Here is a 15,109-nt window from a genome sequence, read left to right on the forward strand (position 1 = left end):
CCTTACTACAACGTGAGTGCTTATTTAAATAAATAGCACCCTAGGATGTATTTCTCATCTGTTTGTTAAAAAGTCTGAATATAATTTTGTGGTGAAAGAGCAGAGCTTGCATCAACAAACCACCGATTAGGGCTTCTGAAAGTCAACACGTAACCCTGTGCAAGCTGACTCCTGCAGCATTGCTGCAGGCATCTCAAGGGAAGTTGTTTAAATTCTCTCAGTCTAAAAACCTGTCTGATGACACAACCAGTCCTTTGAGCTTCTAGAGAAAGTACCTCAGATCACAGAATCTATTTACCCTGCTTGACAAGAAGCAGGTTCAAGACAGGATGCAAATGAGAAACTTGTACTGGTGCTGACAAATTTCTCAGGTTTTCAGATGTATTAGCATAAGAATTTCAAATCTTTATTTTCTTCACAGAAGATAAAAGAAGCACTTTTACTCACATTTAACAGATATTTCATTTGGGTACAGCATAAGGAATATGAATAGGACAGAAGGAGAAAGGGCTTTCATAGTTTAGTTTTTAGTTGCTTTTTCTCTAGATCTAAAAAAAAAAATTACCTTTAAGTATTATTTTCCTAAAAATACCTTTAGGTCACATACAGTTTTTAGGTAATGGTCACATTATTGCTACACCACATAACCTCTTTAACTAAAGAAACTCTCTGCTCAATAGATAATTGCACAACTCTGAAGTGTACTGCTCAGGCTCAGCATCAAGCCATAAAATCACAATACAATCCATTTTATTGAAGCAGAGAGTTCACTCAAATATTCTGCAGCTATGTATTTTACTGGGTTTCAGTGAAGGAAACCATTACTAAGAGGCCAAACTCTGGGGAATATTGAGAAGATTCCTATATGTAATTCAGTTTTCTTTTTTTCTTAAATCATTCATTTGATTGAACCAGAAAGCTGAGAACTTAAAAAAAGTTACTGCCATTTTATTTCCTTTTTGTAAGACGACTATATTAGGAACATATATGGATTATGCAGGACTGAATGTGAAGCACCTTATGTTAAGCATGAAGTCTTTACGTTTTTCTTTCTTCCTAGCTTTTAGTCCTATGGTCTAAATTGACAAACTGTTATGAACATGAGTGGTTACGCTTCATTCAATGGCATTAGCTATATGCATAGAAGTCTAGTTCTGATGCTGAATGTAAAGGCTTTACAGTTTCTCAGCTTAATTAAAGATAACTGACCCGTGAATTAAGGGAAAACTCCTTCTGAAGAATCAGAATCAATAAAATCTTAGAGGAACCTTGTGAGCTAATGAAAACATGTATTAATATTTCTAATGAAATTTATAATTCAGTAAAAATACAGCTTGAGAATCTTTTGTTCTGTGCATATTTGACTATTTTTTGTATTTGAGCATAAAAAAAGACTTGGAAACAGTCTTGGAAACAAAGCCTCACATGGTGATTTAGAATAGAACATTACAAATCGCTTTATTTACACCAGTCTAACATTACCTAGATAGTGATGTGTATAGTTCTGCAGCTTCTTATTCAGAGGGTAATTATTGTTTAGAGAAGGGGCATGTGATAGAGCAAAGTGGTTCTGGGAAACAGCCATAAAAACTGGAATATTTAATGTGAGCAAAAGGCTAATTTCAGAGAAAGTAAGTTTCCACGATACCAAGTACGTTGACACAATTTCACTTAATTCATATTTATTTAAACAAACAACAGTCCCAGATCAGATTCAACCACTCCAGTGGTTACCTGTGGCACATCAATAAGAAACAGGAGCTCTTGGCTTCTGGGGGAGCTCAGCGCTGCAGCAGGGGATTCCCAACATCTGTGAAACTGAGCCTGCCAGCTTTGAATTGCCAGAATCTAGCCCACAGAAAGCAGATGCAGATCTTAAATCCTACCCCGTCCTAACACGCTGCTCACTGCTGTTAGAAGGTACATCTATGGAGCGGGGATTCTCTCTTCTAAAAACAAACTGCTAAATCGCCTTTCTAAAGAAGTTGTGGGGACGTGTATGTTAGAGAGAACTGAACTGATGCATCCTGTAAGGTGAGTTTGTGCTCCACCTTGTTCAATTAAAGAGAGGAACAATAACTTATTCCCTTTTGGGTTTTGTTTGTTTGTTTAAATTGGAAAAAAAAGAGCTGAAACTTTTTTTTTTTTTTTGAGGTCCCCAGTCCTACCAGCATATGTTAAATACCATTTGACAGTACTCTGTAGATTCAAGAGTTTTGCTTCTACACTCTGATGAAGGCTACACGCAGGTTGGGAACTTTGCTTTAAGCACACACAATTACTTCATTCCTGCCTGTACTCTTTAGCTATCTGAGGAAACTTTAAATAAAGAAAAAGGCATCTGTATAACATAACTGTTTCGGTCTTGGTGACAGAAATAAAGCAGGATTTATCATGAACATGATTTTAAGATTTCAGCATCTAAATTCTAAACAAATCTGACTGTTCAGTGCCTAAACCATTCACTTTCTGAAAATGACTTGGTTTTGATTACAGTGCAATTCTGTAGCATGGACCATAGAGTGACCCATAATTACAATCAGTGACCACTTGGGTTAGAGGACCTAAACAACTTTTACCATAAATCACCAGTAATCACATTTTTTTAACAAGTCCTGCATATATTTCAAATATATATAGCATATGTGAAAGCAGATTATTTATAAAGTGAGATTTCAACAGGAGAGTTTTTCTGAACATCTGGCATCTTGGTATTATGCAAAACCTGAACATGCTTTCCAGTACAAGGGTGGAAGGAAGTATTCCACCTGTTTCATTAGGAGAGCAACAGTCTCCCTTATAATCCTTTGGCACCTCTGAAGATTTCTTTCCACAGATTTTTGTAATTTCCTTAAAAGAAAGGAAAAAGTGACCCATATTTAATGTACCTATTGTTTACTTTATTACTCTTCTGTAGTGGAAAATACATAATGTCCGTGTCCTGTCCCATCCCATCCATCCCCCCAAAATAGAAGCTACAGTGCCTTGGTACATTAAGCACATTCTGGAAATGTTATCCTTTGAGCACCTCACACCAGCCAGAAGCAGTAAACCTTGTGGCAGTTCACAGTGTTCCTCAAGCTAGAGCTCTTTATAATAAAATCATAGAATGGTTTGGGTTGGAAGGGACCTTTAAAGGTCACATAGCCTAAACCCCCTGCAATGAGAAGGGACATCTTACTCGATCAGGTTGCTCAGAGCCCCATCCAACCTGACCTGGAATGTTTCCAGGGATGGGGCATCTACCACCTCACCACCCTCATTGTAAAAAATTTCTTCTATCTAGTCTAAATCTTCTGTCTTTCAGTTTAAAGCCATTAACCCTTATCCTACTGCAACAGACCCTCCTAAAAAGCTTGTCCCCATCTTTCCTGTAGCCCCTCTTTAAGTACTGAAAGGCCACAATAAGGTCTCCCTGGAGCCTTCTCTTCTCCGGGCTGAACAACCCCAACTCTCTCAGCCTGCTCTCAAAGGAGAGGTGCTCCAGCACTTGGATCATCTTTGTGGCCCTCCTCTGGACCCACTCCAACAGGTCCGTATCTTTCCTGTGCTGAGGGCTCCAGAGCTGGACACAGTACTCCAGGTGGGGTCTCAGCAGAGTGGAGTAGAGGGGCAGAATCACCTCCGTGGACTTGCTGGCCACGCTTCCTTTTGATGCGGCCCAGGATACGGTTGGCTTTCTGAGCTGCGAGTGTACACTGTCAGCTCATGTCCAACTTTTCATCCACCAGTATCCCCAGGTCCTTCTCAGCAGGGCTGCTCTCAATCCCTTCATCTCCCAGCCTTGAGGGTATTGATACAAAGGGTTGCCCTGACCCAGGTGCAGGATCCTCATGAGTTTCACACGGGCCCACTTCTCCAGCCTGTCCAGGTCCCTCTGGATGCCATCCTGTCCCTCAGGCGTGTCAACCGCACTACTCAGCTTGGTGTCGTCTGCAAACTTGCTGAGGGTGCACTTGGTCCCACTGTATATGTCACTGACGAAGAGAGGTATATATATAAAAAAAAAAAAAGGAACTTTGTTTTGCTTCTGAATGCCAAGGACTCCAAGGAGGAGTTGACTGTATCTGTAATACTCGCACAAGCGTTTGTATCAAGTACAGAACTGGTGTGAAGTTATCAATGCATGGGAAAGAGGATGATTACGAAACCTCCACGTCCTCTGCCTCTGATTGTGGAATAGGATTTTTTCAAAGCTCATCCACACACCATTTTCAGTAAGTATTTAGAATTTAAGCACTATGCACTTCCAAGATGAGGCAAAGGAATCATTACACAGCAAAAGAGAACATGCAGGGAGGTATCTGAGCTAGCTGCAACTAATCTGGGTCCGGACCTCGACACAATAAACTTGAACCAGCCTCAATCACTCTAATATCTGCATACCACCACAGCATGTGAATGAGCCATTTCACCTGCAGCTTGCTTGGGACTATGCATTATGTTTGCTTACGCAAAAAGAAACATGCAAACCCTCAGATTCCCAAGTAGCATTAGAAAAGGGGACAAGATAACTCTTCAAGTCAATCCGTAAGTTCCAGAGGAAAAATTACTGCAACTACCACAATACAATTCGAAGTCATCCAAAATAATTATTTTTCTTCCCAACTAGTTATGTGCTCAAATACAGGTTTGACCAAATCATGGGTAGCTAATTTTACATTTAAAAATCAAACTAGCATAAACTTTGATTTCCCAGTCCCACACTGAGGAGCTAGTTATAACAGGGAACATGACAAGTAATATGTGACAGAACTGAAATGAACAAAAGAAGAAAATGATTTCCCCATTTTTTTATCCCAAATCTCTTCATAGTATAAATTCAAATTGACAGAACAAAGATTAAAGAATATTTTTCCCCTGAGAAGACATGCTTCCTCATAATTGTAATGTCAAAATCCCTGACATATGAGCCTACTTTATCTAACACAACTAAAACAGAGAAAAAAAGGATACCCTGTAAGCCTGAGGTAAATAGTTTGAAATAATTGGAGTCAAATGTTTAACTATGAATAGAATCTCCTCTTAGCAAGAACAGTGTCTGAGGGTAGAGTACCAGGAGAAAAAACTTCTCAATTAACAATCATCCTTACATAAAGGATCTGCACACATTATGTAAGCAGAAGGAAAGGGCATGGAAGAGCACCGTATAACTCCATGGCCCAGTATCTACCAAAACACAGTTAAATGCAAAAAGAAGAAAGCGCATAAAACTCAAGCAGGTTTAAAAAAAAAAAAGTGGAATTTAAAAAAAATATGATAAATACCATTTGTATTTTCAGATGTAACAAATTATACAAAGTTACGACAACTTATATTAAGAACTGAATATACTAAAAATCTTAAGATATTAAACTTTAAATATATTTAAACAGAAATTTTTAAAATCAAACTATGAGATCGTAAAACTTACTGGCCAAATACTTGGAATCAGGATTTATAAGTGCATTCAACCTGCCCTTTTACTCCTTTGCTTTTCCTAACTGACAAATACTTGACTTTTTAGGATTTTTGTAAAATATATAGAATCATAGAATGGTTTAGGTTGGAAAGGACCTTAAAGATCATCGAGTTCCAACCCCCCTGCCATAGGCAGGGACACCTCCCACTAGACCAGGTTGCTCAAGGCCACGTCCAGCCTGCCCTTGAACACCTCCAGGGATGAGGCCTCAACAACATCTCAGGGCAACAATATGTAGCTAACTTTAAAATGTAAACATACATATTAGTTTTAAATTGCAGACTGTATTAGATAAGGCTGATATAAAATTCAGATTCAGCTGTGATTTGCCAATTAGAAAACATATGCTAGGTAAAACTCCACACAAAGCTTCTAATTTATGAACCCAAACAGCAGTTCAGGTAACCAAAATTCAGGTAGCTGATACTGGATTTCTAAAAATGCTAACAGACCTCACTTTTAATTTATTTTGTTTTCCATATATTGGGCAGGAGGTGGGGGATGATCAGGACCAGTGAATGTGGAATATCCCCATACCAAATTCTTTCCAGATTGCCCCAGAGCCAAATCTGCAGCACACCAGAACTCTAGCTGATATCCCCACGAACCTGCATCACGAAGGACTTCACCTTCGGAACGACAGCCAAAGGCAGACAGAACAAAAATTAAGATATATGCAAATATAACTTTTGCAATATCTAAAAAAGAAAGAGCACAAAGTTTACATGCCCAGTGTATCTATTTTTGCTGCCTCACACCACAGTTGAACGTAAGAGTCTAAAATTAGGCATCCATCTCAATTTGAAAGCCGCATCCCTCAGGCTTATGAGGTGTCACTTAATTTCTGCTACTGTAACACACAGGACTTTGTCGTACACTATAAAAGACATACACACCTGGAGACAGCTGTGCGTTGAAATCTCTAATGAGATGAGCCAGGGTAAACTGTCTTCACAGAGTCAGTATCACAGTAGAAAAATTTCACTGGGCTTCTTTCAAAAGTTTACCACACAAAAGTGATTCACTTCACTAAGTTCTCCAGTTTCTTTTCGATCTTTGCACCACACCAATCCCCAAATTTCTATCACTCCCCCAAGACCTTTATTTCATTATTTCTACCATCACAGATAAATGACAAGCGGTGATTATCTTAAACTCTCAGCATGCCTCACAACAGCTAACATAGTTTAGCAAAGCAGCAGCAACACAAGCGGGTGGAATGAACTAGGAGAGCACAAGCCCCCAGAGGCTGCTCAGCTACCACCCGAGTTTGGAAGTTTGCCTTGCCTGCAGCTCTTCGTCATCCCACCCAGCTCCCATACTGTCCCAGTCCTCTCCCACTCCTGAGCCACCAGACTGGGAGGAGAGCTCAAGGAACTCAAGGGCAGGTTCATAAACCCAGGCTCCGGTCAAAATGCAATTGTCAACACTCTCTTTCCAAACACAACTCAAGAAGGGTGAAAAGTGATGTCTCCTTTTGACCTCCAGTTATGGCATTTGCCTGGGAAATGGGTCCTCATCTTGAGAGGAGTCAGACCCTGTCACTCACATCTACCAACACAAAGCAGTTAGAAGATGAACCTTCACCCTGCCTTGATGAAGCCTGGTTTTGATGCCACCCCCACTGTGGAGAGGGAAGAACCAGGTTCCAAAGAGATGACAACCAACAGCAACCAGAAGCACCTCCATGATGTGAACACACTGCAACTTGGCCATTAGACTATCACTGCCTCTTTTGCTTCCCACCTCCACTTTGGGTCTTCCTGAATTACCTGTTGGATGACTGAACAGCTTCAAAAGGGAAAGCAGGGAGTAAGTAAAGATAACCTCGTCTGGGAAGGCTGCTGTCCTGGGAATAAAGATGGGCACAGACCTCGTAACACTCACTTCCAATGCAAACTGGCCAATTACTAGCTAGGAGTCTAAACACCCATCCCAAGCTCAGACACTGAGGTCTCCTCACAGATTTCCTAGAAAGACAAGACAATACAGACTGGGCTCTACTCCACTGGAAAGCATTGTCAAGAGTTCAGCAGCACAGCATCTCTGCAAAGATTTAATTTGCTCTAATTCTAAGTAGTCATCAACCTTGTTGAGACACAGCAAGTCCAAGCTTCAATAACAATCCAGAAAGCATACTGCATTGTTTAACAAGGATCTCTTGCATTTTCTAAAATAATTGTTAGAAATAGTATAGCTCTGCTAAACAACACTGAGGTATCATCTGATTCTCACAGCCCTTCCAGAGTCCCATAATGGCAATGAAAACCAGAATTTCATAATGCCTTTAATGAAAGCACCACTTCCAAAAAATCCTATTTAGTGAGAAACAGGGGTAGGGAAGAAAGCTGACACAAGCACTGAACAAAATCCATGCATATTAATTCAGTCATGGATTTTATTCAATTGTCAAAACCTTTCAGATGGAAAACGATCCTTTAGGAAGCAGTCCGAGTAATGATTTTTTATTATTTCTTCACAGCCACTCAATACAAAATATCAAACACAATTACAACAAAAAGAAGCTGAAGAACATCTAGTCCTCATCTGATCTGAAACACGTGCACAAACACAATAGGGATTAATTTCATCACCCTGACAGAAACCGGGATAAGATGCTAAGGGTCATGGAGAGATGACAGCATTCATCATATTGAATTACTAGTCCTTTCAGCCCTTCAAATGTCCTAATCGCAGGCACATTTGCAGTCATTTTGGTTTTCACATTCTATGGTAAGATGCAACTGTTTATTTTCTGTACAAAATGTAAGAAACCAGGCTTCCCAAACACAGTAAAGACAAAAGCAGTAACACAACCACAGTTCACAGGCTACTTGATGATTTAGGAAGGTGAGGCCAAATCAACTATTAGCACAAACAAATGCAAGTCCTCCAAAGCACACCTGTTTGTGTCAGTGACTGCTTTGGCTCATCGCTGATAAAATTAATATCCTTTGCTGTCTAAGACTTTCTACTCACTTTACAGCGTTCAAGCATCTCATATATATTCTTCCTAGAAAAGAGTACTGTAGGGCTTCAGCAGCTTACAGCAGGACAGGTGGGAAACAACACAACTGCATTTGCAGTTGCAAAAGCAACATAGGGCCAAAGCAGGGCTGTTCTCTCTGTGCTGCTTCCCAACAGACCACATTTACAAATTTTCATTACTATGAGTTTATAATCCTGTAGATTGTTGAAGAGCTTTGTCCAGTTTACCTCATTTACAGGACTGGTATGTTCTGGGTTACTTTTTGTACTCTAAATAATGGTTCTTCAATTTTCTACAGCCAACTCTTGCATGATAGTCAGCGAAAGGGCTATTTTTGGCAATTCATTAACAGAATTCTAATATTATTGGAAAACCTAAACTGATTCCACCTTAGCTCAAGTTCTCTTAGGCTTTGTAAAACAAATAATTTTGGTGGAAAAGAACAGGTCTGACAAAATGTAAAAAGGGAAAGTATTTACAGTATGAGAAAGTAAGAAACTTTTACGGTTACTTCATGAGCCACTCTCTAGAACATGAATACTCAGTAAAGGTTCACAGCAACTATAGCTCTGTAATTATTTGAAATCCCAAGTCAAATACTTAAGAGAAAGGAAATTATTAGTCTTCCAAGATTTTCTGTCATGCAGACCAGGTTATCACCTTACTTACATTTCACAACTTAGAAGAACTTGCTGCAAAGATAAAATGCCTTCCTAGCATGAACTAGTTTGTTTTTTTTTTAATAAACTTGGCCCAAAACATCCAAGTCAAGGAGCACAAAAAAATAAGAAAAATACGCTTGTGCATACGGTTGTGAGGAAGAGACAGATTTAGATACTTGATGGACTAACAGCAGATGATACACAGAAACATCACTTCCTGACAGATAAAGAAATAAAAAATAAATATAAAAAAATAATTGTTCAAAAAATAATCTATGTTTATGATCCAAACCAACTCTACTTTATTAAGGCCCCATTCATATTACTAGGAATTTCAGCAAAATTATTATTTTAAGATCAGATATCTCAAACATTCTCAACTGCTGTAGTGTTATCGTATTCAAAACCCACAAATACTCTAAAGGTAACAAACCAAAGAATGCTAAACAGTACATATCATTAAAGACCTTTTAATTACAGTAAGATGGCAGCAGTGCTAAGAAAAAGTCACTTACGGCTTTGATTCATTAAGTCACTTAAGCATTTGTATAATCCTAATGACTTCAGTGAGGCTACACAACAAGTTCCAGTATTCTGATGAATGAGGCTGTTGGCCTCCCATTTATCCAGTTACAAAAAAATATCCCAACACACTTCAATCGATTGAATAAATTAATAGACCCAAAAGAGATGCTGAATTCCTCTCTCCCGGGGCTAGTACGATGCCTTAATGCTGTTAAAGCCCTACAGCTGCCTTTATGAAGCCACACAAGTTACTATTCTTGCATTGTTTTTTGGGATTAAGTTTAATGATGCTACGCTTCTGCATCTAATTACATGCCTTAAAACAGCCAATTCACAGTAGCTCTCAGGTTACCATCCCAATCTCAAGCACTCAGGCACACGCTTAACTTTCCACTGTGCGTTTTAAGTTAAGCATGTTCAGTGTTCGCAAGAGAAGGTCTTAAAGGACACCCTGTTTCTCCTCCTTAAACAAATGAGGGATAACTTGCAGTTAAACGATATGTGAATTTTAAGGATTCTATCTCTTACCTCTCTATACATGTATCGTATTTTCCAAGTTTTTATTTACCTTTCAGTGTCAGTTACCATTTTATTTATCCTATGACATGCCATATTGGTTCTGTGGGCTCTCTTACTTGTTTCTGTTACCCTTTATTTCACCTATGCATATATCATCTCCTCTTCTCTTAACATCATCTGTTGCTTACTGTAACAATGCATATCTATTCTAATATTGTCCTAAGTGATCACCTGTACTGTCTCCCACCATGTATTTTTTGTGTGGATAAAGTTTTATCAATGCAATAAAAGAAAACAGAGGTCAAAAGATGATGGCTGCCTTTTTGTTTCTTTTGGTTAGCATTTTCCTCTCTGTACCTTTCTGTCACCAGCATTTTTTTGATAAAAGTTCTTATCAAAAGTTTGAAGCGGTTGCTACCCTGTGCACACTATTTGTGGGAAACGTGAATAATTTTTCTATTACAATTTATAATTTGATGTTTGGCTCTCATTCATAGAATGAGTTGAATTAAACTACTATACTGTTACTTTCAGCAGCTAATGGCCAAGGTGTGCTACTACACATCAAGGTATCCGCATTAAAGATGCTGCATAGAAAAGACTGCAGATAAAACAGGAAGTACTTAGTCTGTGAAATACCACTCTCTTCCCCTTTTTATCTTTTTTTTAAAAAAAAACAAATACAAAACCTACAACCCAACTAATTTCGACAAGATGCAAGGGTGAAGTTACATGAGTTACAAGCTGAATCAAAAATTAATTACCACTAAAAGAAGATCTCACTTCCATTTTGTATCCGTTCTATTTATCCTGATATCAAACTGCGCAATTCTATATTTAGATGGCTTTGGGGGTTTCCATGAGAGTTGGTACAAAGCGAGGCCTACAACTGCAGCTCAAGAGTGGAAGTTTAGGGGAGACCTAGCCCCATTTTGAAATAAATGCTTCATAAGACGGTGGATGAATGCTTTAGCTGTAAATATGAAGAAGGGCTTATTTGTATCAGCTCTGTCACCTGCCAATCAACATGTAAGTATTTGTTATTCTTTACTCTCAAGCACCCACAGCTGACACTAACTTCAAATACACTTCTGTATATTCAGACAACGTTGAAAGTTGGGTTTAGGCACAGTAAGCACCTGTCATTTATGTAATTATTTTTTACATGTAGAATTAAAAGTCTTCTTACTTACTTTTCAAATTACAGACAAATATGTAACCTTTCAAACGTGTAATACTCCACAAGATAAGTGAAGTAGTATTATTTGAACACAAATACCCCTCTGGTCACACAAGGGAGTCCTACAATTCCAACTTATTAACCTGAAACCTTGTGCTTCAGTTTCTGAGATACCAAATAGTTACAATCCTTGGCTGATCCAGAATTTAAGGGCCAAAAACTGACGGGGTAGACTGCGTGAAAACCAAGAAGCTGTAATAATTCAGAAGTTAAGTAAACTATTTATTAAAAACCTGTACGTGTACTAAGTACGATTATAGTTGATTATAGTTCTCTTATCTGCTGCCAATTTAACACTACAGATGTGCAACACAGGCCACAGGGTTCAAGTGTGCAAAGGCGGCTGCCACCATTCAAGGGCTGACAGAGCACAACCGGTGTCGCATCCCTTTCGTTTCCCCGACCTGCAAAACGAACACAACACCAACACACTCCGTGAAAAGCATCACCAGAGCACCAGAGGTGACACAAGCCTGTCCTCTGCCGATCCGGAGCACACACACCGTGTTCCCCCCCCGCCCCGCCTCACCGGTACCGGGAAAGGCCACAGGCACAGCCCGCACCTGCCGCGACCGCCGACCCCACATGGCGGCGGGCGGGCCCTGGTCAGGCCAACCGCCTCCCGCCCGCCGGAGCGGCCCGAGGACAGCCAAAAGGCGCCGGGGCAGGGGGAGGAAGGCGCCGGCCGGGAGGCCCGCCGGCAGCCGCGGTCCCGTGGTCGACATACCCGTCGGCCGCCGGCTCCCGGAGGGGGGGTGGGACGGGACACAGCAGGCCGCGGCCCCTCCTTCCCTTGCCCTGCCCGGCTCACCTGCACGCCCGTGTAGTTCTCGAAGAAGAAGAGCACCATGCTTTGGTAGATGGTGTAGAGGCGGTCGTCCACCTCACGGTAGAAGCGGGCGGGCAGCACAGCGGAGAGCAGGCGCCAGGCGCCCCAGGCCAGCACGTAGGTGGGCGCCGTGCCCATCATGACGGCGGCGGGCAGGACATAGCGCATGGAGTAGGTGTGCAGAACCAGCGACAGCAGCATCTTCCCGCTGCCCCCCTCCCGGCCTCACCGGGACACCCACATGGGTAGCGCGTTCACACACAGCCCGGCAGCCCCGCCGCCCGCATCGCCCGCCGCGGCGGTCAGACCCACCAGCCGGGCGGGAGGGAAGCAGCACGGAGGAACGCGCGGGAACGGGCACCGGCTCACGGCTCCCCCCGTGCCGCCTCTGCCACCATATTGCCCGGCCGGAGGAGGAGCGGCGCCGGCAGGAAGGCGGCCCCTCACCGGCTGTGGGGGGACTTCCGGGAGGGGCGGGTGGCGCAGTGGCTCCGCCCCGGCCGCGACCTGAGGCGTCGGGCCGGGCCGGGCCGCCGAGGCTGCCCCGGCAGGCCTCGCCGACCGCGAGGGCTCCTTACCAGCAGGCGCCGGGCCGTGTCCCCGGTCCCCCTCCCGCCCCCGCAGGCAGAAGTGGCTGCAGCAGCCCTGCGGGGCGGGGGGTGTCGGGCTGCTGCCGCAGGCTACCGTGGGAGGGCTGCTTGGCACCATGCGAAATGGGGCACCTGCGTTTAAGAATTGATTAGCCCTAATTAGCGTTAATTTTAACCTAGCACAGGTTAGAAGAAAGTTTACTTCACACGCACACACATGCACTTTCTGCCCTGAGTCCCAAGTGGAGCACTAAGAAATTTGTGCTTCTCACTTTTGCTAGCTACAGTGATGGTCGGGTGTTTATACATATTTGGTGCTTAACGGTTTGCGTTCTGACTCCCCCAGGTTCTCACCAGAGCAGGCAGCTGCCTGCCCACCTGCCTGCCTGCCCAGTGTCCTCTCCCATCCCCAGTAACTGGCCAGATGCTCCGGCTGCCTTTGAAGAAAATGCAAGAAGAAGAAGTCTTGTAGAAAACGACAGCATAATAACCTCGGAGGGACCTTCTTACTGAGCTCTTGCCCATAGCGAAGTACTTATTCCTTGTTTTAAAAAAAAGTTTTATCTCAAAGCTTGTGAAGATCTCATTGTTTGGAAAGAAGTGGATGCTCAGTACCTTTGGCTAAGATCTGTTTCCTTTGCCAGACTTTAACTGGGACAGACTTTGTCCTTTGCTGTTATCTACCTTGTGCTAGCTGTTTTTTAATGTGTGTTGAAAATTGCATCCTGGAAGAGCTTAGCAAAATAAGACTGGGGGAACTACTATGGCAATGTTCTCTTCAAACCACCTCGGGGGTGCTGAGCTCCACAGTGAGAACTCATGTTTGACATGCACCAGACCTTCTGTGTCCGTAATGAGACTCAATGGGCTTTATTCCCTTCCCCCCTCCAGAAACGCAGGGCAGGAGGGGTCATGGCAGCATTTCTGTCAGGGCTCCTGGTCCTGATTGGTGCGTACATTTCTGTCTTCACTGAGTAACTGCATATGCTACCCTCCGCTCAGAGCAGGCATGTTTTTCCCATCATGGCCTCTTGTGGCAGGGAATTTTTGTGCTCTAAACCAAGCAAAGATAGGTTGGACAGAAAACTCAGGAGGGGGCTTCTGTTTTGTGATGCCTGTGACACGGCCACGTGGAAGAGAAAGTAATTCACCACAATACAGGGAGGAGAAAGTAACCCAACACAACACAGAAACAGTAAAGCTGATGCCAGCTGAGAGCCAGGTACGCAGGAATAAGCGCTCTGGTGTGGCTGGAATGGCAGGAGGGGTTGGAAAGTGGATCCAGACCTGCTGATTCACAAAGGTGACTGCAGAGAGAGACTAGGATTCAGAACAGCTAGGTGTGTTTGGTTAATGGGGCTGTGATCAGGGGTGGAAAATGTAGATTAGCAGTCTGTAAAATAAGCAGTGAACTGGGATTGGGAAATGCCAGAGGACTGGGGAAAATATGGCAAAATTAAGATGGCTGGTCTTAAAGTATGGGCTTTTTTGAGATGGGGGTAAAGACTCACTGAACAGCCTGAAAAGATGAGTGGCAGTGAAAAGAATGTGAAGGGAATAAAAATAACTTCATATCAAGGAATGAACTTGAGGCCTCTGATGCCATGTATATAAAATCATATCTTTCCTTACAGGGCTATAAATTCACTCATACTTCTGAAAAACCTGCATATTAAATGATTGCAAAATCTGCAGAAATGAACAATCCTGTATCTGCAGGATAGTTTAGCTATCATGTAATAAATAAGACCTAATGACATACCTTGAATAAAAAGGGAAACAAAACACCAAACTCATCAAGAAATAATGCACATTCTGTGCACCAAATACAATAGAAGTCTAGTGGAAAAGTAGTACCTGCTCAGTTCAACTATGATAGTTGAACTCAGACAAGCAGTTTTAATCAGTCATTTCTTGATATATTTAAGTGGTTGACTTTGCAACCTTAATAAAATTCTTTCCATTTTCCATTTGTGGACCCCTTTTGTGTATGTGTTTATATACATGTCTGTTCTACACAGATGGCGATTCCTGTCTTGAATCTAACTCAGTCCTTTGCCCCAGTGATAAAAATGAACACTGAGATCCTTCAATTCATTGGGCTTCTATATATATAAGATATGTGTTTACCAGTTTTAGAATGGTTGCCTCCCGATTCCCTTGAATGTTTTTTTTCCTCCTGTATTACCAATGAGTAAGTAAGACTGCCTGTCTTTTCTGGGCTCTGTCTTACCTTCTGCATGTTTTTAATATGCCCCCTCTTTTTCATTTTTTGTTATGCTAATGTTTGAATT

General features: G+C 42.0%; 1 protein-coding gene across 1 annotated transcript in view; it reads right to left on the reverse strand.

Moving 5' to 3' along the window:
• AGPAT5 (1-acylglycerol-3-phosphate O-acyltransferase 5) overlaps positions 1 to 12,625 on the reverse strand; it is a 60,004-nt gene extending 47,379 nt beyond the window's left edge. The window contains exon 1 of the mRNA XM_082481319.1: positions 12,208 to 12,625. Coding sequence (XP_082337445.1) covers positions 12,208 to 12,426 — 219 coding nt within the window. The 5' untranslated portion in view covers positions 12,427 to 12,625. The remainder of the gene's footprint in view (positions 1 to 12,207) is intronic.
• Positions 12,626 to 15,109: the final 2,484 nt, after the last annotated feature.

The sequence above is a fragment of the Vanellus vanellus genome, assembly GCF_965231255.1.
Source record: "Vanellus vanellus genome assembly, chromosome: 3".
Lineage (NCBI taxonomy): Eukaryota > Metazoa > Chordata > Aves > Charadriiformes > Charadriidae > Vanellus > Vanellus vanellus.